Raw genomic sequence first — 26,956 nt, 5'->3', positions numbered from 1 at the left:
TTTCATCAATTGGAATCATCGAGGACGCTCTGGGAATCTCTCAGTGGAATTGCACGTGGAGGAGCTACAATTTGGGCCCCCCTTTTTTTGTGGACTTGGAAGGGCAACATTTGGCCTCCAAGCCGCATTCGGAGGATTCTATTAATCCCTTTTCTACTGATATAATTACAGATCAGTCCCCTCAATAAGGGAGCACTTGTAACTCCATCAATTGGAATAGTTCTATATTTTAAACACCTGATATAATTACAGGTAACAGGTATTCAATTGATTTGTTTCTTGACAGAGTGTTGTGTTTGAAGTATTATTTAAGGCTTTCTCTCCTGATGATTGATGATTTTGCAAGGGTCGAATTGAGTAAATTTTGAAAGAATCTTTGCATTGGAAAATTCTATTTGTATCGCTGAAACAACATTTTAAAGAATGACCACTTTCATCCAAATGCTTTTACAGAAAGCGTCCACTTGAGTTATGAAGTTACGATTGTATTGGAATAATTCCTATCGAAACCGTAATGGAACCTAAATTTCCTTATCTTGCACAAGGTTTACTTCAGTAATTTGCGATAAATCGTATCGAGTCTTTATTTTGTTGTTTGTTCCATATAGTCATTATAATAATTAGAACTACTTCAGCAGAGTCTCGTAAAAAAAGAGAATATGTCGGTCTCTCGATCTTCTACAGAGATAATGCTGATATGTCGATCTAACGATCTTTGGATCTAGAGCTTTAGGGGCTTTAGGTAAAGAAATTTGGATAACAAGTTTCCGCGAATCACAAATAATACTTATAATCGAAAAGTAAGTTCATTAGTTTAACGTCTGGTTTTGTTGGTAAATTCGATTTTCGTAAGCACCCTGAAGCTAGAGCATTTCGTAGTCCTACGTGTTATACTATTATGCTAGACAATTCTCATACAAGTGACTAGGGTTCGATTTCAAGTATTGATAGAAAATTTAGTCCACTCTCTGAACCATGATTTTCTTACTAAAATCCTGCATTCCCACTTTCTCACTCTACTTGACTGATAAAAAAATAATTTGAAAAATCTGACTTATGGTGCTATTCCAATGAAAAAGTAACCATGTTTTTTAGGACATTACTGTTCTCAAGTACTAAGAAAAACCATGTCTGTTCCCATACGTCATTTCAAAGAAAATAATGAGTGGAGAATATTAATTCTGTTCGCCGACTTTTCACCACTGAGCATTCACGAGAAAACTCATGAAACGCTTGGGAAAACCCGCGGTTGAGGCTAAAGTTGCCAACTCCCGACCATCCAACTACATCACGCCACCAAGCTGACATGACAGGTTACTCCCACATTGACTGAATGTCAGATGGCATTGTGATTGGGTGAAAGCTTGCTTGGAGGAAACATTCGAATTCGAATTTCGGTAGAACTTTTCCTTTGTGTCGGTTCCTGTCATGACTATTTGATGATTTTTAAACACGACGAGGACTGGGGAAAATATGAAGTTTTTGTGTAGAGAGAAGAACCTTACATTCTGTCTATCATGATAAAGAAAATGTATAAAATACTATGAAAGAGAAAACATTAAATTAATCTTGTCGATTTCCCAACTGAAATCCGAATTCGAATATTCCCGGCGCCGAGCAAGCTTTCACCCGGTCATAATGCCATCTGATATTAATTGAAATAACACGTGAGAACAGTCATGGTCTTTTTAGTACTTGAGAACAGTAATGTGCTAAAAAAAACATGCTCATTTTTTCATTGGAATAGCACCATAACATATTTTTTTAACAAATTTAAAATATAATAACCCCTTAAACATCAGCAGTACGTTCATTTCATCACAAACCCTGGGAAGTGTGAGGAGGTCAATGAGTTTAAAATGATAAATAGCAAATTAGTGATAAATTCTGTATATTTCATTCATAAATTTTATACTCTCATTCGGTGATTTATAATTTTTTCCCCGGCATATTCGTTTGTGCACAATATTTTGTAATATTGTAACGTAAATAAAACAAGTTTCTTAGCAACGGAAAAAATAAAAAGTCCCATTCTTAATCACTTGTTTCTTCATTATCTACCCCAAAATTGAGCAGTAATGGAGGCAAATAATTATCTTTAATTTCTATGATTTTTTTTTCCTCTGAATCATCCAACCAGATGTTTAATACAATTCCTTTGAAAAAAAAATAAAGTCATTACGTATCACAATTGCAGATATTAATTTTACATTATAATGATGAATTTTACTGCGTAATGACCTGCCGGTTATCGTAAAAGCATAAAAGTTAAGCCATAAGACAGCATTTAATTAGGCGTACTGTGAATTTATGGTTTTCCATTTCTTTCACTTGAACAGTTAAATACTGATTTTTTATGTCCTTAACTTAGCAGATGTTTTTTTTTCGTGGATATCGTTATGATGAATTAAATTTAACCAAATTACTCTACTTTTTTATTTTATTTTTTATGTGTTGTAATAATTTTCCGCCTTGCACATTTTTCATAACTAATAATTATTACTTAGGTTATTTTCATTTCTCTATCAAGTTTAAGAGGTTATTTTTCGACCACTAAAACACTAACGACCTTGAACAGTTCCCCATAATAGTTTCTCAGGGTAAATAATTTTTTAAAAAAAGTTTAAAAAACGGATTTTCAATTAGGTTTGTTTAATTAGAATTCCTTTGAAAGCTTTTAAAATCACGATAAATATAAAAAGGATTTATATGGCTAGAATTGTTATAATTTATTTTATTATTTCCATGTGAAATTATTCCCAGATTCCCTATATTATGGCAAAAATTACTTTTTTTCTATAGATTTCCTTTATAACTGACAAATTCTTCTCATGAAAGAATAAATTTAGTCATTATTTGTCAAGGATAGCCTAAGAATAAAACTTTTACAATCTGATGTAAATTAACTTGTTATTTGAACAAAAAAAAGAAACTTTAACATAATCTGAATATTTTATACAATACGATAAAGAAATTTAGTTTCGAGTTTGTCTAGAAATTCACAGCTTATTACACACCAAAAAAAAATGTTTATGTTTCAGATAAAACTAGATGGAACATCACATGGCAGGTTTTTGGTTGTATACTGATGATAGCAATTCTAGAAATTTCTAGTTTTTCTTTGTTTATTTTCACTTCAAAGCGCTATTTTGTGAGTCATTCACTTGAAAATGTCCTTTTGAGCGCCTCTTTTTGAGTCTGTGGCCCTTTCAATTGAAATGTTGTGACAGAAAGTTCACGTGATTCCATGAATGAGAAAGAAAGAGAATTTGAAGAGAAGTCTAAAATGGTATTTAATAATCAATATATTGCTTCTGAGGTTCAAAAGTCTCATTTTACACTACACATTGTGAAATACTACGAAATGCGGTCCAAGATGTTTCAAAAGGATGAAAAATTGAGTATTTGACCGTTTTTTTTTCTTCAAATTTCTTTGCACTTTGGAATTTCAATCGGTGTGATTGATCTCCTTTTCCAAAAAAAGGATTTTCTCAGAAAATATTGCAACTCTATTTTCTTGGTATTGTACGAGAGTTCTTCCACTCTAAAAGATTACCTTCAATGTTCCTGAATATTTCACAGAAAATTCAGAGAAAATCTAAAAATTGCAGAATCAACCAATTGATGTCTGATTTGTTAAGAATTTTCAAAGTTTCATAAAAGTAAATTAAGTGACATGTCATCATCGAGCCTCCAACTTTGCCTTGTTTGGTTACACTCTCGATCTCGACACACTTCAAAACGTGATACTAACGTGACGTTCATCATGAATCTCCCATCCTGTCAGTGACTTCGCAGCCCTAATCTCTGGAGATAGTTTACTGTATGTATACATAATAATCTCTGTCTTTCTGATAATGCTTCATTGCGTTATTCGACTCATATAGGGAATGACGAGGAGACCTTACACAAATTTGTAAAATCACGAGATGCCCTAATGTCATGAGGCATTTAACGGAGCAATGTGCAATCAAGTGTGTACACTTGTAGGAATATTTTACCAGATTGTGAACAAAGCGTCACTTTCAATAAGAAATTTACTAGAAAATTATGAAACATTGAACTAATTAAATTTTCGAACTTAAAGATAGAGAGAGAGACGCTTAATTTTTGATACCTCCACATCCCCATGCTTACAAGTCTCTCTATCTCCAAGGGTGCATACACAGATACACAAAGATAATACCGCACAATAATCGGAACTAGCCCTTGTCAAGAGCGATATTTCTCGACATTCATGATTATCTGGTACGAACTTCGGGAATAATTTTAAACCAAGGGATTAGATTTCGCCGAAATTTTTAAATTCTAAAGTTTCACGAAAATTGACCATTGATGTTTGATAATTTTTAGTTAAATCTGATCCAAAGATAAGAAATACCGATTTTCGATCTTTGATGAACAGATTCTTTTCTTCTACCCATCCTCTGTAACCCCTTCAGAACCATATACAGTAGACTCTCTCTTAATCGGCAATATGGGGCAAAATGTCATCCGGTTTAGCGATAGAATTTAGCGTCAAAGCCTTTGTAAATTCCACAAAAAGCGCTCAATTATAAAGAATCACGATAAAATAGGAAGAACTACAGCGAATTTGAGAAAATTAGCTTCATAATTAAGCGTGAAAACTGTCAACAAGATTTGTCGCCCGATTGAAAAAGAGCCGATTGAGTGAGAGTCTACTGTACAGTAGACTCTCTCAAATTCGGGCATATGGGACCGAAATGTCAGCCGAATTAAACAGAAATTCGGGCGACAAACCTTTTGAAATGCAACGAATTTTTATTCATCTGCATACACATATTGAGTTTACACACTCATATATAACGTAAATTGCATGAAAATCCCTTAATATTGCAAAATCACATCAAAACTAAGACAAACCATTCCAAATTTGAGCATATTTGATTTATTTGATAATCATAATCAAACTTGAAAAATGACAACGACAACAAACTTTTTCAAATGTAACCGCTGCCCGAATTAAAAAGTAGCCCGATCTTAAAAGAGCCGAATTAGCGAGAGTCTACTGTATTTTGGTTTATTTCGAAAAAAAACTTCAAACACTCTTTTTTAATGCTCGAAGACTTTTTGGAAGTAGACTAATAGGCGGGCATTTCGTCTAAGACCATAACTTTCATGCATTCCTTACTTATTTTCAAATATTAAATACTTAAGTTTAAGTCCTTTAAAATAATCTCAGCCTACAGTATGCTCAAGAAAATTACGGTATGCTCAATCTCATTGCAAAGGCACTCCTAAGCGGTGTTCTATTTAGACTTATTATTATTAATCGTATCGAGATACTTTATTTGCATTACAATGAAATCTTTACAACATGCTCATGTTGGAAGAATCTGCTGATCGTAGATCCCGCGCAGGAACACCTTCCTCGCAGTATGGATGCTTCCTCTATGTTCCCGGAGTTTTTGGACAGAGGCGATGCATTTTTATTTTGTTATGTCACAGTGAAAATGTCTTTTTCTAGACATTCAATTCAGATTTTTTGCGCCGGGCGGGACTCGAACTCACAACACTGTGAGTCAAGCCGGGAATCTATCCGCCCAAGAACCAACGGTCTTGCCTATTACGCCATTGAGATCCCCTTTCTATTTAGAATGAACTCGATAGATTCTTCAGACATGGAATTTATTACGTCTCAAAATGAATACATTGTAACCACAGAATTCTATACTAGAACGGAATTGGAATTAGAATCCCATATAAAAAGGTGTTGGATGTCCGTTGGTTGCAAGAATGATGATAGCGCCACCTACTTTCTTCTTCTTCTTCGAAAATATTTTTGTGGCCCGAGCGCCATCTCTAAAAATTTTAGAGAACTTTCACGACGTCGCCACCGCCATTTGCGTTTTATGGTTACAATATTTTGATATTTAGTGAAAAAGTGAATAAAAATACAATTAAAAACATTTTTGAATATTCAATGGGAGTGAAATGTGTTGTGGAGAGCTGTCGCCTGGACCAGACGAGACAATATGGGGTTTCCTTCCACTGGCAAGCATAAATTCTTCGAGAAAAAACAGCATAATCGAATGACTTTGTTTTCCACTTTAATGCAATTTTTGTAATTTTAGTTTTCCTCTGGGCCCCATGGTACACCAAGATTGGATTCATTAGATTCATCACATCCAAGAAGGAAGTGGACAACATCTAGACAAGACCTCTGCGAGAATCTGCGGAAAACATTTTAAACAGGAGAATTTTCTTCCCGGAGGCGTCAGGAAGTTCCTGAAAAACGCGGCCATTCCCCGGATCCTTCCTGACAACCAATCCCACAATCCACAGTCGCTAAGCAAGAAACCGTGAGTATTACTATTTAAATTCCCATATTTAATAATCTAGAGTTATATCTAAATTCTCTTAAAAAAATGTCCCAAAATGCTTTCCGGAACCTGACAGGGAATGCATTGTTCGTTTTTCTTCGACAAAATTCTAAATTTATCGTAAATCGTGGGAAAAATTGTCGTTCAGCAGCAGTGGAATTTTCGAAGGGAATCTCTATCTGGACATGGCAACGCAAGTGGAGCCTTTAATCCGATAGTTTTATCAAAAACTTAAATTGTCTTCAGAGTTTTCGATACTCTTTGTGTCTTCCTCATTGATCAAGTGATGTCAAAGACCACTGGGTTTCATTAAAAAGAGAATCTTACAATCCTAGCGGGGGGTTACAGGATTCATATGCAAAGATCTCGAAGATACAGCACCAGTCACTCTCTAATCATCCCGAAACAACTGAAGTTTGGAGAATCAAAGTTGTTGATGAAGAGTTGAGAATCAAAGGAGAAAATCAAAATTGTTCTCCAAATTTCAGTTGTCTCCTCATAACTGGAAATGCTGGAAATTGACTAGTGCTGTCTCCAAGATCTTTGTGTGAGCATCCTGGTATCCCAGGAGAGATTGTAAGATTCTCCACGCACTCGACCATTGAGGAAGACATGGAGCATGGTCTAAAGCTCTCGATAAGAGTTAAGTTTTTGATCGCTATCGATTTGACTTCACAAATTGTGTTACCGTATCCGGACGGAGCTTTCCTCTGAAAATTCGATTTTATCTAAAATTGAATATGTGGTCTAAAAAATTGTTTTATCTTTGAAGATTTTAGTTCTTGTGCAAGACTATCATTTATCTTTCTCTAAAATATTCTTATATGAAGTTAGTTTGTTGCCCACTGTGCCAGTTGGTGCCAGTATCGTGGTTCAATAAATTCACATTTCCCTCCAGTTGATTTTTAAATTTTTCGGTTCATTTTATTACTAAAGGAGTATAAATAAATTAGTCATAAAAACTGTAAATTAATCAGTTTTAATTCAATGCTGAGGGTTCATTTTTCGGTTTTATAAATAATTTATATTATAGGACAATTAACAATGAATAAATCGACTTTTCACAAATATGCTCAAATAGATTCAAATAATATGAATTTTGGAAGGTTTATTGAGTAAATGAAATTTGTTTTTTAGCTGAGATTCTTTACAATCTCAGCTTTTGTGGTCACAGGTGAAATGCGACTTCGTCAGATCGGGCCCAAATTTTGGATATACACGTTTTGCAACTCATAGATCACGAATATCATATACGCCAAAAATCGATTTTCGTAGACGTCCCGTCCCATCTGTCCGTCCGTCCTTCCGTCCTTCCGTCCGTCCGTCCGTCCATCCGTAGTATCTTCTCTCAGAAAATTATTAAATTTTATTAAATTAATCCTAAGTCTTCGCAAAAATGGTGGTTATTTATATAACTAACCTCTATTATGGCTGCAGATTTTAATGGCGGTAGCACACCTTTTAAATCAGGATAATTTCATAAAATCTAAATTCACATCCTTTTCCTTCTTACACGTTTTTCATGTGTCCATCTCATTCTTTTGCACTGCAAATTACATGGAACTAAATTTAATTTGGCGTGTTGTTTAAAAGAAAAAGAATGCGAAAAAATGAGATAGACAGATGCAAAGCGTGTGAGAAAGAAAGGGATTAGAATTTCATGAAGTCAAAATTCCCATCTCTTTCTTTCTCAAACCTATTGCATATGCCTATCTCACTTTTTCACACTCTTCTTATTCTTTTAAACATCACAACAAATTCAATTTAGCTCCACCTAATTTAGAGTGCGTAAGAATAAGATATACATATGCAAACTTTTGAGAAAAACGAAAGGGATGCAAATTTTTATTTCATAAAATTTTCCTGATCTAAAAGGTGTGTCGGAGCAATAAAGTTCTAAGTTGATATATTTAGTTTTTTATACCCATTTGTAGAACTCAACAAAATTAAACTATTACTCAGTATTATTATTTGATAATCATTATATTGGTATCTCCTGAACTTAGACAAATGAAAGCCCAAAAATGGACGACTTTTATATTGATCTTTTTTATATTGTTCGTATGGAGTTTGTAAGTTAATTGGATAACGTATTCTACTATTTCTGGTGAAATTATCAATGATCTAAAATCTAAAACAAACAAATAAAATACGCATTTTTTTCAGAATTTCCCTACTTTAATTGATTTCGGACCCCAATAGCGTTAAAGGGTCTGAAAATAATTTGTTGACTCTACTGCAGTCGCACTGTATTAATTTTGGACAAATTATTCACCTGCTATTATTTATTTATTTATTTATTGTTTTATTTTTTATTTTTTCAGATGTGACTGTTGAAGGTGTTCGCGAATAAACGTAATTGATTGCTAAACGTACATGGTGAAGAATGATCGTCCGAGGAAGAGCGACAAATATATAATTCAAACTTCTTTTTTTGAACTTTAAATCTATTTTCTATTTTTTTTTTAAATTATTTATTCTGATTTTTTTTCTATATTTTTATATTGTAGTAGGACTGTTGAGCCTAGAGGAGTTGGAGGGAGAAAGCCCGTCCTGACGAAGACTCTTCTAAGCCAACGGTACCAATCACTGTTCAGTTGGGGTGTAACGTTGAGGGGTGCTATAACAACGGCTAACTTCAAGTTACGTCATCGCTATAATTCCGCTAGATGGGGTTGGGAGTGCTCGGCGAGATATTCCGAGGGGCACAATCGAATCGGTTCCTCAGTCGGTCTTCACCAGTGAAGCGAGGAGGACGCTGGATTCGTGGCCTTCTTGGAATGGGCAATGGGGCTCAACCTCCGGAAGGCTAGCGATGAAGGGTGCTCCAGCATGTTCTGGTGTGGACCTGTAGCATTCGTGCTACAATATTATTATATTAAATATTTTTGAAAACTTGCAAACTTGTAATCACGTTTGTAATAATTATTGAATAAAAACTTCTTTATTTCTGTTTCTCTTTATTATCTGATTTAAATAAAAGTCTTATGGGATATGGAATACAGAGTTTTATGCTTTGGATTCCTAGTGGCATCTGACTGGAGACAAGCAGAAGATCCTGAAAAAACTGAAGTCTAGATCAGATTACTATTCTTCACCTTTCCTGTTTTGTAACACTACTGCCAGCAGCTGTTCTGATTCACTATTCGAACAACATTCTCAGAATAGTGAAATCTTGATGATATTTTATATCATTTGTTTAATTAAAATTCTTCAGAATTGCCCTGGAAGGTAGATCCAACTGCAATGCCACTGGTTATCGTCTTCTATTCTTCTACAAAATAACAAATTTATCACAATTTACACCATTTGTGTAGTACTTGTTTACTTACTTATAGAGAAAATTATTTTTCGTCAATAACACATTAACACACAATCTCTAAGAAGACATTAAACACATTTTTTATAATATTATAAAATTTTTTGAATAAAAAATTGTTAAGAATCAAATTTAAAAAGTTTACACGAATTGCCGTTAAAAGCGCCACTGTCTAAATATGTTCCCAAAACGTGCCACCAGGTGGACACTGTGGCATGTGAGTTTATTTGTCTTGCCACTAGGGGGTTGCAATCGGTCTTGCAACGAGACATTTGAATATCTCCAACGCCATTTTCCGTTCTAGTATCGAATTCTGTGATTGTAACACAATTGATGCGCTTTATTATAAAGGGCGTGGCTTGGATTTTAGTATAAAAGAGGTGAAATTTAAAGATTATACCCAAAAGAAACTATTTTTCGAACTCAAAAAAAAACAAAAGTTTTCTCGAAAATTTGCAAAGAAAAACAATTTTTATTAATTCGAGTTTATTTAAAATCCAATAAGATCCTTATTAGGATCCTTATGAAAGAGGCATCCAATATAGGAAATGTTTCTCGCAGAAATTATCTTATTATTTAGTGGTTTGATTATTATTTATTTCGGAGGAATTTTCGGTCTAATAGGTTGTTGTAGCAGATTGTGAACGGAAAAATAGACCTTTCTTGACTTTTTCTCTTTAATTCTTCACGACGTTTCGAGGATCGATGTCCGTCCTCTTCATCAGGTTTCGAATATGGAGGAAAAATCACGTACAGGTGGGAAATTCTGGTGCTGCAATGCACTTGAACTTATTTTATAAATCTTCACTCTGAAGTTCACCATCCACCAATGGACTGACACCGAATTTATTTCTGCTTCGAAAAATTAGGAAATTGTTAGGAAAAATTATTTTTTTCTGCTTCGATTTAGACGACTTTTCCAATATGACCATTTCTTAAAAAAAAATGGCGACAAATTGACCAAAAAAAGGAATGGTGCTCTTTACGAATCTCAAAAACTTCAGTCTCAAAAACTTTCGACACAACTAGGAGTCGAGAAATATCGTGTTTCTTGTTTCTATAACAGCTTGGAATATTTAAACACACATTTAAAAATTTGAAACTTTTTAGGTGCGCTGTGATTTGTGGGATGATACTGTATAGCTAGTGAAAATACAGTTGAAGGGTTTTCTCTTTGACAAATAATTTTGCCAGCAAAAACACCATTTTCACTACGTTTCCTTAACACTCTGCTAATTCATTTGCTTTATATGCGTGTTCTGCGCTGAGGATCCTTTCTTGTGAAGCGAAAACATCCTTCAGCGGAGGGGGGGTGGTACAAAACGGACCCTTACTCAAAATTTTGAGTTTAACTGGTATTTTTTCTTTTTTGAAAATGTTGTAAAAATTTGAATATTTTTTTAAAAAAATAAGCGCAAAAGTGGAAGCTCGCCTTTTTAGGGAATGTAGTACTCAATGTTACTGATCAACAGTAAAAAAATGATTTTTGAGAATGGGGTTTTTGAGAAAAAGTAATTTTTAACTTTTTTCAAAAAAAAATTTAAAAGACGGTTACAAAAAAGCTTGAGCAGATAATACGAAAACTAGTATATCGTTTTAAAGAGTATAAAATTATCTTTCAAATAAAAAAAGAGTAAGAAGAAATCTCAACTCGTTCGCGAGATAGAGCATTTTGAAATATTTGCCAAAAATCTCAATTGACGAATGAAGCGCGAGACGCCATCTTTAGCGCCATGTTTCTCCGGCCAGGAATTTTTTTGGGCGAAAAAAAATAGGGGTATATTATTTTATCGTGTACTTTAACATATGTAAAATTCAAAAACATCTAAGACCATGAAGGGTACCCCTATGGTTGTCTTGAGATGGATTGGCCCATATATAATACACTTAAATTAAAATTGCATTGAAAAGAATTCTTGTCGGCTTATTTCAGAAAATTAATAACCAAAGAAATTCTTGGGAATTTTCAAGATATTTTAACATTTCATGAATTCTAAAATCGAGAAATATTGAAAAAACTCGGAAACTCATTTAAATACTAAGACTAAGAACATATGAAATTTAAAGCCTATATCATTTTCATTTAATGGTACAGTCGACGGAAAACGATTTTCAACTAATTGGCATATTTTCCTGACTTTAAAGGTACTCTTTTAAAAAATATTAACACGTGTCATTTTAATTAAAAAAATAAATCATCAAATCGAATAAATTTTTGATTTAAAAAAGAATATGTGCAGTATTAAGTAAAACAATAGTATGTTAATTTGCTATTATACCGCGATAATAAAAGTAATTTTTTGCGCAATAATGCGCTTTAGAAAATTTATAATCCAAAAATGTTTTATTAGACCAATACAGCATTGGTCTAATAAAAATTTTTCTAATAGAATTTTTTGTAGTTTTTGTAGTATTTTTAAAACCATCATTGAACTTACTAAGTAGGGGAGCCACATATTTTGAAACGATTTTTTAATGCTTCTGCAACTTTATTTACCATAAATAACTTTAATATGTAGAAAAATCCAGTTTCGCGATCAATTACTATAGTTGTGATCGAATGTGAGCATAATACATCGATGGCTGTTTCAGGAAAAATGCCAATATTTAATTGCAAAAATTGAGGAAAGTATGCTTTTTTTAAAAGAAAAAACATATTTTTCATAAATAATGAATAATTTTATAACCATCGATTGAATATTTCTTCAGAATAAATTTTTTTTCTCAAGAAAATAATGACGCAATTTACTAAAAAATGCAGAATTTTTGGTCGGCAGTATGTTTAATACTCCTATTTGACCATTCTCTATAGACAGCACACCGCAGCATAAATCCTATAATAATAAAGCAATAAAAATCGTGATTATAATATCCCCCAATGTGGGAAATGAAGACGAACAGAAGGCCAACCGTCAAAACATTTGAATTGAGCGGACTGAGCGACGGAATTTTGTAAGGCTTTTTGTGAAAAACTTCAGTGTAAAAAAGGGAGTGTGGCTGACGCAATAGGAGAAGTGCAACGCGTGTAAAACGACTCAAAGAAAATTGATGAAATATTCCCTTCAGGATTGAATTAGTTTCGTTAATCGTTAGAAAGGTGTTAGATCAAGTTGTGTAATAAAGAAATTTAGAAGTTAAATTGAGTTCTTGTGGAGAAATATCCCGGATAGACCGCCAGACATCCAGCTAGCAGATTTTGCTGACAGCCTCTGAAGAAAAGGAAAGGCGAGCGCTTGCGTCTTAGGTTTTGGGCTTACCGAGTGCGGCAAGAGTGTCTTCGAGATAGGCAGATTGTTGTAGCCACTCAACCAAGATCTGGAGCCTGCGGGAATCGGTCATTTCGACCGGATTATCTTAAAGGAGATTTTCCATTTGCAGGTTGGTGTTACTACCAAAGGGGTAATTCATTCCACTATTGGGATACTTCTAAGGGTTATTTATCATTACACAGGTTGGTTGTTAAACTCGAAGGGGTGTTTCAATCCAAGGTTATAGTACTTTAACGGGTCATTGCTTATTACACAGGTCGGTAAAGCCCACATATTACTGGTCCTTCGAGCCGGATTATCTTAAAGGAGATTTTCCATTTGCAGGTTGGTGTTACTACCAAAGGGGTAATTCATTCCACTATTGGGATACTTCTAAGGGTTATTTATCATTACACAGGTTGGTTGTTAAACTCGAAGGGGTGTTTCAATCCAAGGTTATAGTACTTTAACGGGTCATTGCTTATTACACAGGTCGGTAAAGCCCACATATTACTGGTCCTTCGAGGGAACTGGACAGAATCATCGACAAAGCAGACGCCCTTTCATTGCTAAGGACTATCGAGAATCAATCCTTCTTCGCCAACGTCGGCATTGCTCCTTGCTAAGGATTGAATTGCTTGTCCTTCTACACCTGCCCTCGTCAACACTGCTTCAAGATGGCGAGTATCGAGCTGAAAGCTCTCCATATCGAAAGAGGTATCTGCAAGAGGATGCTCACAAACATTGAGAGAAGAGTCTCTGAGACTTCAAGCTTCACTGAGCAGTTGATTGATGTACTTCTTGGCGAAGTCCAGTCTACACTGAATAGGTTTACACCAATTCAGACACAAATTGAGATTTTCGTTGATGACGATCCCAAATTGAAAGTTCACGAAGAGAATGAGGGTGACTCATTCAACAACAGATGCGTGGATCTTCGACTCAAACTTGGGCACATTGCTGAAACATGCAAAGGGAGTTCGAACGGAAGTCTTCCACAGCAAGAGGCTTTGGACAGTAGCATCGCTGATGTTCTACTAAAACAAACGGATCTTTTGGATAAGATCGCTGAGTGGCAGAGGTCTAGCCCAGGAGCAACCAATTCTGAGAGTAGTGCAACACGCTCCAAACTGCCACAATTGAACCTTCCGTCTTTTGATGGAAAATACATAGATTGGCCGCAATTCAGGGACGCATTTGAGAATGCCATTCACAACAACGATTCTCTCAGAGATAGTGAAAAGATGCAGTATTTGAAGATGTATCTAACTGGAGGTGCTGCTGCGGACATCAGTACTATACCGATCTCCAATCAGACTTATCAATCTACCTGGGACAGTCTGAAGGCTCAGTACAACAAAAAGGTTCACCTCGTGAATGCATACATCCAACAGTTTATGGCACAAACTCAAAAGAAGGTCGAAAATGCGTCAGATTTGCAATCTGCTAGTAGGAGATACAAGCAGATCGTTGATGGTCTCAGAGCTTTGGGACCCGAGTGCTTCTCGCTCGACATGTGGCTCATTTATTTGATGAAATTAAATATGAGCGAGAACTTCAGGCAAGAGTGGGAGAAAGGACGAAGTGCAGATCAGATGTCAACAATCGATGAATTCTTCAAATTCATGAGTGACGTGACAGATGTTATGGAACGTGCTTCTCATGGCACTTCTCCTGCCCCACCTTCAGTGCAAAAGACTACCAACAAGTCAAACAAGTCTGGGTTTAAGACCCACCACACGAATGCTACAAAATGTCCGGAATGCGAGGGTGAACATGCTTTGCCACAATGTGAGAAGTTCCTGGCACTTTCGCTCTACGAGAGGCGTGAAAGGATGGCACAACATCATCTTTGCTACAACTGTATGAAACCACATCATTCAGCTGCCAAGTGTCAATCCAAGGGGAAGTGTCAGAAGTGCGGTAGGAGGCATCACACTCTGCTACACCCTCCAAAGATGGATCCAGTTCCGGAAGAGATTGATCAATCTGTGAAACCTCAGGTGAAACCAGTAGCCGCAAAGGAAGTTGTACCTCAGTCACAGAAGACTCCTGAACAGTCACCAACTACTTCTTCAACCATCACAACTCATCACTCCGCAGTTCACCGCAAGGCATTACTGCCAACCGCTATTGTCAACGTGAGGGATGTTTACGGCAAGTATCAGGCTTGTCGAGTGCTTATTGATGGCGGAGGAGAGTGCACGATGATGTCAGAAGAGTGCGCTCAGAGACTTGCGTTGCCTAGATCCAAAGCTAGGATTGCTGTTCATGGAGCTGGAGAAGTGAATGTAGGCTACACAAGGGGGCTAGTCCACCTGGAAGTCGTCTCAAGATATGATCCGAATGACAAAGTCGAGGTTCAAGCTTATGTTATGGAAAAGGTTACTTCCAAGTTGCCTTCCGTGGATCTCTCAGGGTTTAAGTGGGATCATATCAAGAGCCTGCAGCTTGCTGATCCTCAATATACCGTTCCGGGAAAGATAGACATCATTCTTGGGGCTGAATATGCTTTTGAGATCAACTTGCCGCAAACACTCAAAGGGGACTCTGGACAACCAATAGCTCAGCTTACCATTTTCGGATGGATTGTGGGTGGTCGGATCGATAGCCCACTCAACAGCATCACTTCACTGCATACGCATTACAATTTGGATGAGATGCTAAAGAGATTTTGGGAGGTTGAGGAAAGCCACCTCGACAAACAACCTCTACTTACAGAGGAAGAAGTCATGTGTGAAGAACACTTCACACAAACACACTCAAGGGACGACACAGGCCGTTATGTCGTCAAATTACCATTCAAAAAGGATCACAAACCATTGGGAAATTCAAGCTCAACAGCGCTAGCTCGTTTCCAATCATTGGAAAGAAAGCTATCCCGAGACCCAGACTTCCATGAGCAATACAAGGCGTTCATGGGGGAATATATCGGCTTGAATCATATGGAACTAGTGACTGGACATGATCTGAAACCTGAGGATGAATCGTATTTCTTGCCACATCAAGCTGTTCTCAGACCTACAAGTGAGACAACCAAACTGAGAGTTGTCTTTGATGCGTCAGCAACCACTCGCCCGAACAATCCTTCGCTCAATGATATACTGGCGATTGGTCCTACCCGACAAGATGATCTGCTTGTGTTGCTTTTGCGTTTTCGAACGCACAAAGTAGCTATGTCCGCTGACGTAGAGAAGATGTACAGACAGATCCTGGTTGCAAGCGAGGACAGAGATTACCAAAGAGTGTTCTGGAGGACAAATTTTCAGGAGAAGATTCAGATCTTTCGACTCTGTACCGTGACGTATGGTACGTCAAGTGCACCGTTTCTTGCTGTGAGAGTTCTTCATCAAATAGCTATGGACTACAAGGATGATTATCCAGAGGCCTGTGAAGTTATCTCCACATCATTTTACATGGATGATTTGCTATGTGGAGCTGAGTCCATCGAAGACGGCAAGAAACTTCAAAAGGAGATCCAGGATGTTCTAGGCAAGGGACATTTTGTTCTTAGAAAATGGGCATCTAACTCTAGTGAGGTTCTAGATCAAGTTCCGCCTGATCTCCAAGCTATTACACCCGACGAGGTCAAAGCACACACCAAATCGATCTCAGCCCTTGGGCTTAAGTGGTCACCAGGTCCAGACAACTTTTCTTTGGTTATTGATGCTCTACCCCTGGTAAGGACGAAACGCGATTTGTGTGCTGCTGCAGCGAAGGTGTTTGACCCATTGGGATTTATCTGCCCTGTCACGATAAATCTAAAGATGATGTTCCAATCTCTTTGGCTGATTCCTAATCTTCAATGGGACGATGATCTGCCAGATGATACAGCGAAATCGTATGAGAGAGTGCAGACTGAATTTTCTTTAATTCAGAAAATAGTCATTCCGAGAGCGATTCCAACCCAGAAAGATGTGATTGAAATTCATGGATTCGCTGATGCATCAGAACGAGCGTACGGAGCTGTCATCTACGCAAAGGGTATGGATGCTGATGGGAACATCGAGATCAACATTGTGATTGCCAAATCCAAAGTGGCTCCCCTAAAACCAATCACAATCCCAAGAATGGAGCTAAATGCTGCTGTTTTGCTTACACAACTGGTCACAAAGGTCAAAGATTCTCTGGGAAACAAGATGGTGGAAGTTCATGCGTGGTCTGATTCAACAATTGTTCTTCAATGGCTTCAAGAACCACCCAGGACATGGAACAATTATGTAGCTAGGCGTGTTTACGCTATTCAAGAGGTCGTTCCACCTACTCATTGGCGCCATGTGCCTACGGCACAGAATCCTGCAGATTGCATTTCCAGAGGAGTATCCCCAAAGGAGCTTTCGGAGCACACCTTGTGGTGGCATGGACCACAATGGCTCAGTGAGAATGAAGAGAAGTGGCCAGAGAACAAGGTGAAGAGGGGGAAAACAGGCGAAGAGAGATCATCCCATGCAGTTTCCCTCGTGACGCAAAACCAAGTCGACCCTCTTGATCTGCTGATTGAGAGAACTTCCGGACATCTGAAGACTGTGCGGTATCTAGCTTACTGGTTCCGTTTTATTGGGAATTTGAGAGTCAAGAAAGAGGAGCGAAAAACGGATTTCCTGACAGTTAGTGAGTTGCAGAATGCCACAACTTGTATTCTGAAACATATTCAGCAGAAAGTATTTCCGGTTGAATACAAGAGCTGTGGACAAGGACACCCTCTTCCGAGATCGAGCAAGTTGTTGAAACTTGTTCCTTTCCTGGACAAAGATGGATTGATGCGGGTTCAGGGCCGACTGGCAAACTCAAACATGGATTACTCCACACAGCACCCCATCATTTTGCCATCTGCTGACAAATTTGTGAGAGACCTGATAGTGTTCACCCATGAGATGAATCTTCATGCTGGACCGGCGATTCTGATGAACACTTTACGCACGAAATATTGGATTCTTGGGCTCAGGAATCTTGTCAAGGGCATCACCAGGAAGTGTGTGAAGTGCATCAAGGCGAAACCAACTACTGAGACACCGTTTATGGGCGACTTGCCTGCAGCTAGAGTCCAACAGAACAGGCCATTTTACCAGACGGGTTGTGATTTCGCGGGACCCATCAAGATTCGCGCATCCAAGCTGAGGAAGGCACCGGTCATGAAGGCCTACATATGTGTATTCATATGCATGACCACGAAGGCGATGCATCTTGAGGCCGTCAGTGATCTGACCACTGACGCTTTCCTGGCGAGTCTACGGAGATTTACCGCACGTAGAGGGCATTGTCACACAATTTTCTGTGACAATGGCACCAATTTCCTTGGAGCATCAGGGACATCTCGTGAAGAGAGGCTCAAGGGAATCCGTACCCACCAGCACAAAGTGACTTCAGAGATGTCAGGTAATGGAACACGATTTAGTTTCATTCCAGCCCATTCACCCACGTTTGGAGGTCTTTGGGAACGTGGGGTTTCCAGAGTGAAATCTCATCTACGACGAGTGCTGGGGGAAAGTCTGCTAACTTTCGAGGAACTAGCAACAGTTCTGGCACAAATAGAAGCGTGCCTGAACTCACGCCCACTCTGTGCGAAGTCTTCGGACATAGATGACAACGAACCATTGACACCCGGCCATTTCCTGGTCGGACACGCGATGAATCTGACCCCTGGACCAGATTTGCTTGAGGTTAATCCCAACCGTTTGAGCCGATGGTTGCTACTTCAGCGCATGGTGCAACACTTCTGGAAGCGCTGGCATGTGGAGTACATCACATCGCTTCAACACAGATCCAAGTGGTACGAGAAGAAGAGGAACCTCTGTGTTGGAGATTTAGTGCTGCTTCGAGATAACCTTCTCAAACCCACTTACTGGAGAATGGGAAGAGTCACTGCTGTCCATCCGGGCAAAGATGACATCGTTCGGGTCGCAACAGTGAAGACATCCGACGGCATGCAGAAACGGGCAGTCAATACCTTGGCCTGGCTGCCCACAGACGGTTTCTTGAGCCCCTCCAGGACTCAAGAGGGGGAAAATGTGGGAAATGAAGACGAACAGAAGGCCAACCGTCAAAACATTTGAATTGAGCGGACTGAGCGACGGAATTTTGTAAGGCTTTTTGTGAAAAACTTCAGTGTAAAAAAGGGAGTGTGGCTGACGCAATAGGAGAAGTGCAACGCGTGTAAAACGACTCAAAGAAAATTGATGAAATATTCCCTTCAGGATTGAATTAGTTTCGTTAATCGTTAGAAAGGTGTTAGATCAAGTTGTGTAATAAAGAAATTTAGAAGTTAAATTGAGTTCTTGTGGAGAAATATCCCGGATAGACCGCCAGACATCCAGCTAGCAGATTTTGCTGACAGCCTCTGAAGAAAAGGAAAGGCGAGCGCTTGCGTCTTAGGTTTTGGGCTTACCGAGTGCGGCAAGAGTGTCTTCGAGATAGGCAGATTGTTGTAGCCACTCAACCAAGATCTGGAGCCTGCGGGAATCGGTCATTTCGACCGGATTATCTTAAAGGAGATTTTCCATTTGCAGGTTGGTGTTACTACCAAAGGGGTAATTCATTCCACTATTGGGATACTTCTAAGGGTTATTTATCATTACACAGGTTGGTTGTTAAACTCGAAGGGGTGTTTCAATCCAAGGTTATAGTACTTTAACGGGTCATTGCTTATTACACAGGTCGGTAAAGCCCACACCCAAGTTGATAAATAATTTCAGGGGAAATTCCAAGTTCATTTTGAGAGTAAAAGAAAAAAAATGAAAGAGAAAATCTGCTAAATGGTTTTCAGCGCCATCTCCCGACAGTGTTTAGTTCTGCCATCATCCGCTGCGAGCGCTAAACAGTGCCATTTTCATGTATTTGCTTAGCACTTTTTGTTCGAGAGCTGCTGACTGACAAGCTGACCGATTCAGCAAAAAAAATGTTGAAAATACTATTTTTTCTGCTAACTGTGCTCGCTGGGTACACCTTTGTAAAACACCGTTTTCTCTGCGAGAAAAGTGAGAAAACGAGAAAAGCGCTTTTCAAGCTATTTTAGAAAAAAACACACAATACTGTAAATCATTTGACCAATGCAAACAACAAGCGGCGAGACATGATAAGGCCGTTTCTTTTCGCCGTGAGACATCAGAAATTGCTTCGCTTTTTTGTTACTTTTTGCTCTTAATTAAATTAATTAAATCATAATTAAACGTGAAAATTGTCAACAAAATTTTTCGCCCGATTGAAAAAGAGCCAATTGAGTGAGAGTCTACTCTATTTATAAGGCAAAGAAAAATTTCATTGGTGGCTCTTCTGCCCCGGTCTCCCGTATGACTTAAATTTCGTCTTTGTGAAGCCAAGGAAGACAAGTCCTTCATCGGGAGATATAGTGGCCTATCAGAAAATTCCTATCAGGATATTTTTTATCTCCTTCAATTAATTAAAAATACATAAAATTGGTAATTTATAAGCTGTGTTAATTCTTTATTTTGTCCATCTATCTAAGACAACATCAAAGAATCTATTTCTGACAAAATTTCTAAAATCTAAATATACGGTCGCAAAATTTGAATAATCATACATGAACGTGTTATTTACTAATAAAATAAATATTTCTACATAGTCATTTCATGTAAAATTAATTTTATGCAAATTTGCTTTTTTAACGTTTGTTTTTCAAAAATTGCATGTTTCATATTTCAAATTAATCTCATGTTTCACGCTTGTTTCATGTGTGTTGCAGGGATTGAGGGGATACCTGTAAGATTTTCAAGATAATTCAGGATTCTTTATGATTGGGATGCTTTAAGCTTCTTCATGTGCTTTTTGCTGTCGAGATGTTGATTGAAGAGATGCTCATTGGCCACAGTAATGTCGCAGACATTGCAGTAGTAGTTCCCGGAAGGCGTCCGATTGATGGAAATATCCCTCTTTGGTGTGACGTTTCCGGATTGCTGCTGAATGATACTCTCCATCACAGTGTCATCGTCCACAGGGGGAAACGTGGCAGCTGTGGATGCCTTTAGGCGTTTGTTGTGCTTCGCTCCTTCCAGGTGAATCTTCATCTGAGAGTCTGAAGTCACGGAAATGTTGCAGAGGCTGCAGAAGTTGGATTGGTTGGAAGTGGACGGTGCTGGAGGTGGTGCTGGTGGCTTCTGAAAGGCTTCACCAATGCCAAAGCGTCCAGAAGTGTCTGCAGCTGGCTTCGTCATCTGCCTCACCCATTTCCCATCCGGACTGTAATATCCCGAACCAGATGGCTTGGATCTTCCGGACATCACCAGTTGATGCTTCCGGCCGGTGTAGTGAGTCCTTGCGTGTGCCAGGGAGGTCAGAGGTATGTCACAGACCTCACAGTGGAAGGCATTGGGCCCAACTGGTCCCTCCTTGTTGGCCTTTTGACGCTTCGGAACTGGTTGACCGGTCTTCTTAGACCAGTCCTGCAGCCAATTGTTGATCTTCTTCTCGTGGTTTTTCGATTCATAGTGCATATTTGCAGTCAGAACGGAGTTTATCTTCACGTTGCAGAGATTGCAATTGAGAGGACTCATAAGACTCTTCAGTTCCTCAGGAAGATCCTCTGCTAGCATATCCATCAACGCATGCGACATTCGATTTCTCTTGGGTTGATTCTGAGGATCTTCTGGATCCACATCCATCTTGTTGGGTCCTCCCGGAAGGCTTGCTCCGGGATCATTCTTCCGTTTAGCCGGTCGATTTTGCCTATGAACATTCAGACGATCCTGCACTTTGGTGAACCGATGCGGCGTACTTTGCTGCTCGAATGTGTCTTCAAGGACACTAGAATACCCCGACCATGCTTGAGATTGCTGCCCGGTTCCTTCTTCCGTCCTCAGGCAGGGAATTTTGAAAGTGGAGATTGATTGCGGATAGTTGTATTCACCTTTGGAAAACCATGCTTAGATGTCATTAAATTCTCAGGAATTTTGCACAAAAAGACTGTCCGATTACCTGTAAATTCTGTTTGATTGCTCATTGTTCCGATTTTAAGGTGTTTGCTGTGAATTTTCACGAAAAAAAAGTCAGGCGGGTGCAAATTTTCCACTCGCCATTAAATTTTTTGACCACAGAAAAACATTGACAAAAAGGGCAAATGTCCCGGATGGCCGTGGAAAAATAAGAGAATTGTCCATGGATAGACCTTTGGATAATCAGCCGAAGAGATGAACCGGCGGGCGGCGGCTGAATTTAATTTATAAGCCGGTAACGCCGGCGACTGAACTCAGCCCCGGCATTATGCACTTCTCGGGATTATCCCTCGAATAAATAAGACCGTTTCAAGACGGTCTTCACAAAAATCACATTGGGTAGAGGTCAGCCCTTTTCGCCATATAAGCACTTTTTCGCCACCTAATATAAAACAACTAATTTAAGGCATTTAAGAATAAGTAGCATTTCTTTCAACACTCATAATATGTTCTGTTCTAATGGTTCTAATATCCCAATACGTTATTACGCCTGTAAATTAATTGAAATTCGTTTTAAAATAGGTGGCGAAAAGTACTGAAACAAGTATAATTGGGGAAAATGCATATTTTTCAATGAGATTCTCTAAAATTCTCGAGATGTATCCTAGATATATAGATAGATATTGCTTCAAAGTATCTTTATACAAAATTCATTTTAGTCTGACAAAAATATCACACCTTTACGAGGCTCCTCAAGCTTAATGGTGGCGAAAAGTACTGACTCTACCCTACTGCGATTACAAAGTTTTTATTTATTTAAAAGTGCTATAGTGTCCTCGGCAATAGTCTTACTAACATCTTTTGAAAGTTTGAACTCATTTTGACTCTTCGTTTAGTTGCTATCCCCAGTTTTGTTTGACGGGTCAGAGAAAAAGCAACAAAAAATATTTGTCTGTAAGACGAATCGGTTCCGCGGCCAAAGACCCTGCCGTTATTTTGAATTCCTAAAGACTGATTGGGTACACAATGTGCCTTGTACCTAGGGTTAGCCCTTTGAGTCGGAGGTGAAGGGTGTGCATCTTTACATAGTGAACATGGCTTTCGATGTGCATAAGACTATGGACATGGAGCACTCATGCCTTCCTTTGGCATAACGCTCTTGCATACGATCACTTGAACTTAAGTTGGGAGTACAAACGCACCCTTAACAAGAGAATCCTTGTTGGGCCACCAACACCAGTAGCGCTACTTTGCCCGATTTCCAAGACCTCGGTTATTTTTATCTCACGTGTCCAAAAAAACTAATTTCCAATTTCAAGAAAAACACCGATTTAAAGTTGTCTCACTAAAATAAATTTATTTTTACTGAAAGATATGTCATTCTACTTTGTATATTTTATTAAAAAAAAATAAAAAGTAAAAATGTGAATTTGAGATGCAGAGTTTCAAAAAAAAATTTATGTTATAATAATATAATAATAATAATAACCATTTATTCAAACTCTACATTTCCCACCCTCCCATGCGTCTGCCGCCGTCTTAGCGTTGATGACCAGCCTCCGAAGCCAAACGGCAGAAATGCTTCTTCATTGGCTGTTTTCTCACCTAGCGCCTAAACTAAAAGAGATAATGAGAAATGGATGTTTTTTTCGACTTCATTAGATCATAATTAACCTGGAAAACAGTGTAAGATCACATTATAAGATTACATTTTCATGCCTCTAGTCATATTTATATGTGTATGTATATATGTAAATTACTCTGGCCCCCAGAGTCCGACAGTCCCGACAGCATTGCACTGCTTTTGTACGCCTTGGAACCTAAAATAGACAAAGGCATCGGCTTAGAGATCAGCCAGAAAATGAGGGTTGGTGTCTATACTCTCAGGAATTAGTCCCAAATTTGGAGAATCAAGAAGCTAGGCTTCTAAATTCATGAGGTCTAGTGAAATTTACGAGGATTTGCGACATCAGCGCTAGTGGCAAAAATATAAAACTTCCCTTTAGGTGTTTTTGGTGTTTTTGGTGTTTTTGAGTACTTCTTGAAAAGTACTCAATTCTGAAAATGCATGAAGATTGGAGTGCTTCCCTCCGCACGAGAAAAGATCTGATATTGCGGCTTTGAAGTCACCTGGTAATCAATCTGTGCACATTTATTAGAAATCTGAGCAAAAAAACGCTAATTTCTGATCCTAAATCATCAATGCATGATAGTTTGCATTAATCTTATGAAGCTAAGATCATAAAGAATTTCAGCTAGAAATAATTGGAAGGATGGCTGTAAAAGACAATTTTTTAAGAAGTAAATTCGATAAAAAAATAGATAGAAATGGGCAGAAAATAGACTTTGCTCAATCGTTAAGTTGTGAGGCTCACAATGGCGTGCACATCCGGTGAAGGAGTTAGAATTGCAATATGGTGGTAACTGGCAAATACTATATCATGTGAAGAAAAATACCAGTACGGCCATTAATGTGTAAGGTTCCCGTCTTAAATATTTATAGTTTTTCCTCAGTATTTGTGAGATATTTTAATTTTATAGATTGATGATTTTGGTTTATATTTTTGTGGACGTTTTTTGGTTTTCAAAGGATTTTCAACACAGGATACTGGTCAAAATTGGCCTAAAGGCCTAAGACCTTGGTAAGGGGGGACAGGTAAGGGGGGATACAAAAAAAAAGTGAAGAAAAATACAGTAGACATTCTCTCAATTTGGAATTTTGGGCAGAATATCATCCAAAGTATCGAAAAATTCGGGCATGAAACAGTTTGAAATCTATCTACAATTTTTGTGCATTTGGATAACTCATAATAAATTTACATACTCATGATCATTGGAATATCTACAAAAAACCATCAATGATCAAGAATCCCCAAAAAATCAATAGAAAATATAGCAAATTTGAGCATACTTGGTCCAAAAGACAAATTTTAACCAAACCAAACGTGAGAATTGTCCACCATTTATTTATTTTTTAAATGTAACACCCAACAGAATTAAATGTAACCCGATTAAAAAAGAACTGATTGAATGAAGTGTATTGTAAAGTAAATTTAAACATCACGAATTTATGTGATTAAGTTTGTGACCGGCTTCTACACAATGGAACACACTTTTTGTCAAAAAATGCCTTTGTCATGGAATTTTCGAATTCTTCCCATATGATCTTTACAGCTGGAGAAATGTATGACCATATTTGGCGGTTTTTCAACACAATTGTATACAGTTTCCTTAAATATGGACATAATTTCTTTGTGTGTAAAAGCCATATAATGCACACGATTTCTGTCATAATGCATCCTTCACCCATATTCTTGCCCACACATTTCACTAATGTAGTCTAATTGTAAATAACATTGAAGAATTTTAATTTTAACCATTTTTAAAAAAAAAAAAAATTTTCGGTGTCAGTCCATTGGATGGTGAACGTCAGAGTGAAGAATTGTAAAAAAGTTCAAGTGCAGTGCAGCAGCCAGGGGGGGGGGGGTGACATTGGCTCTGAAAAATGCGACCGGTTTTAGTGTAATTTTTTCCCTGTTTTCGTACATATTTCACGAGATATCTCCAAAACCACGTAGGTTGCCAATTTACGGTTTTCGGTTGCCTCTTCGTAATTAAATTTGGTTTTTATTTTGTATTATTATTTTTTGCTAGTTCATTCTACAATGACAGAAAACAGCTAATAAACTCAAAAGTTTTTTTGGCTCGTTAGAAACATATGGGAAACATAGGAAATGTCATGCCCCTGGCAGCAGCAGATTTTCCCACCTGTACGTGATTTTTCCTCCATATTCGAAACCTGATTAAGAGGACATCCATCCTCGAAACGTTTTGAAGAATTAAAGAAAAAAAGTCAAGAAAGGTCTATTTTTCCGTTCACTATCTGCTTTAATTTTAACCTTCACTCTGACCTTTGTTAGAAATTTTTGTCTAAAAAGGGCATTGTCAAGTCAAGATTTTTGTATGTAGAAGCAATATATTTCAAAATGTTTCATTTTAACGATAATTTTTTTCACATATGTGGAGCTCAGAGGAAAAACGGCACATATTCTAAGGCTAAAGCATAGGATGATATGTGCCATTTTCGCTCTCTCCTCCACGTGTATTATAGAGGTCTTTATAATAACTTATAATACTAAACTCTTAAGGATTTCTGTATGTATATAGTATTCTTTATGTATGTGAGCAAAATACAAGGAAGACCGAAATTTTTACCATTTTTATGTAAAATTCCGTATCAAAATGGCCTCCACGTTTGCTCTGGTCTCTGATGTTTACTGAAAGGGTTAAATGGGTTAAATGATAAATCCATTGATAGATTAATCATAATTTATTAAATTATTCCGTTGTTTTATTTACAATCATTTTTTTTAAAATATTATTGAAGCATACAGAAAATGCTATAAAATTAAAAGCAATATCGGCTCGGCTAAGAAAATTTTCAGCCGCCAGCCGTTATCCAGCATTGTCAACAATCCATGCGCCTTAAAAAACATTGAGACTCACAGTCCCAGTTTGTTTACAATTTTCAGTTTGTGAACACGTGTTTTCTTTCGTAAGGTATTTTCTCTGCTTTTGCACTATAAAATCAAAATGGGAAAAGTTAAAAAGGAAGCTGATGTGACAGAGAATCCAGAGGAAGTGGTTATTAAAAAGGAAGACACGGAAAGTTATGAAGAAAAGCTGGCTTACGTGACACCAATTGCCAAGCCCATGGCATCTAAGAAATTGGCTAAAAAGTGCTTCAAATTGATCAAGAAGGCCACAAAGCAGAAAACCTATCTGAGAAATGGACTGAAGGATGTGCAGAAGCGTCTCAGGAAGGGAGAAACCGGGTAAGAAAGAACAAAATTTGTTGCATTGCTTGAGATTTCATAGGGAATCTGTTTTAGGCTTGTTATCTTCGCAGGGGATGTTCGTCCCATTGATATGATTTGTCATCTACCGGCTGTGTGCGAAGAGAAGAGCATTCCGTACGTTTATGTGCCCAGCAAATCAGATTTGGGGAATGCTCTGGGAGTAAAGAGGGCATCTGTCACAGTTTTGGTCAGAGAACATCCAGAATACAAAGAACTCTTCGATGAATGTTCAAATGAATTGGTCCATCTCCCTGTTCCATCGTAAAAAGTATAATTGCAATAAAATTAAGTTGAAAATGTA

General features: G+C 37.8%; 4 protein-coding genes across 7 annotated transcripts; 3 read left to right on the top strand and 1 right to left on the bottom strand.

Moving 5' to 3' along the window:
* LOC129805036 (H/ACA ribonucleoprotein complex subunit 2-like protein) lies at nucleotides 1-26,954 on the top strand. Of its 3 annotated transcripts, none has more exons than XM_055852846.1 (3): nucleotides 1-252; nucleotides 26,357-26,631; nucleotides 26,689-26,954. In XM_055852846.1, the coding sequence occupies exons 2-3, from the start codon at nucleotides 26,390-26,392 to the stop codon at nucleotides 26,918-26,920; spliced, it is 474 nt and encodes a 157-aa protein (XP_055708821.1). In that variant the 5' UTR covers nucleotides 1-252; nucleotides 26,357-26,389; the 3' UTR covers nucleotides 26,921-26,954. The 3 variants fall into 3 exon arrangements, with proteins under 3 accessions (XP_055708821.1, XP_055708822.1, XP_055708820.1); XM_055852847.1 differs by having other exon boundaries at nucleotides 1-259; XM_055852845.1 differs by lacking the exon at nucleotides 1-252 and having other exon boundaries at nucleotides 24,634-26,631.
* LOC129800934 (uncharacterized) lies at nucleotides 13,589-17,748 on the top strand. The gene is made up of 2 exons (XM_055845678.1): nucleotides 13,589-17,627; nucleotides 17,684-17,748. Exons 1-2 carry the CDS (start codon nucleotides 13,589-13,591, stop codon nucleotides 17,746-17,748), a joined length of 4,104 nt encoding a protein of 1,367 aa, XP_055701653.1.
* Nucleotides 17,758-19,576, top strand: LOC129805034 (uncharacterized). 2 transcript variants are annotated; one of them, XM_055852842.1, is made up of 2 exons: nucleotides 17,758-19,417; nucleotides 19,565-19,576. In XM_055852842.1, the coding sequence occupies exon 1, from the start codon at nucleotides 17,786-17,788 to the stop codon at nucleotides 18,962-18,964; it is 1,179 nt and encodes a 392-aa protein (XP_055708817.1). In that variant the 5' UTR covers nucleotides 17,758-17,785; the 3' UTR covers nucleotides 18,965-19,417; nucleotides 19,565-19,576. The 2 variants fall into 2 exon arrangements, with proteins under 2 accessions (XP_055708817.1, XP_055708816.1); XM_055852841.1 differs by lacking the exon at nucleotides 19,565-19,576 and adding an exon at nucleotides 19,491-19,553.
* Nucleotides 20,324-21,991, bottom strand: LOC129805035 (zinc finger matrin-type protein 3-like). Its single transcript, XM_055852843.1, has 2 exons — nucleotides 21,840-21,991; nucleotides 20,324-21,771 (listed from the first exon to the last, which is right to left on the bottom strand). The coding sequence occupies exons 1-2, from the start codon at nucleotides 21,862-21,864 to the stop codon at nucleotides 20,657-20,659; spliced, it is 1,140 nt and encodes a 379-aa protein (XP_055708818.1). The 5' UTR covers nucleotides 21,865-21,991; the 3' UTR covers nucleotides 20,324-20,656.
* Nucleotides 26,955-26,956: the final 2 nt, after the last annotated feature.

This window comes from Phlebotomus papatasi, chromosome 2 (genome assembly GCF_024763615.1).
Source record: "Phlebotomus papatasi isolate M1 chromosome 2, Ppap_2.1, whole genome shotgun sequence".
Classification (NCBI taxonomy): domain Eukaryota; kingdom Metazoa; phylum Arthropoda; class Insecta; order Diptera; family Psychodidae; genus Phlebotomus; species Phlebotomus papatasi.
The sequence above is the reverse complement of the archived record's forward strand: the minus strand, read 5'-3'. Positions and strand labels throughout refer to the sequence as shown.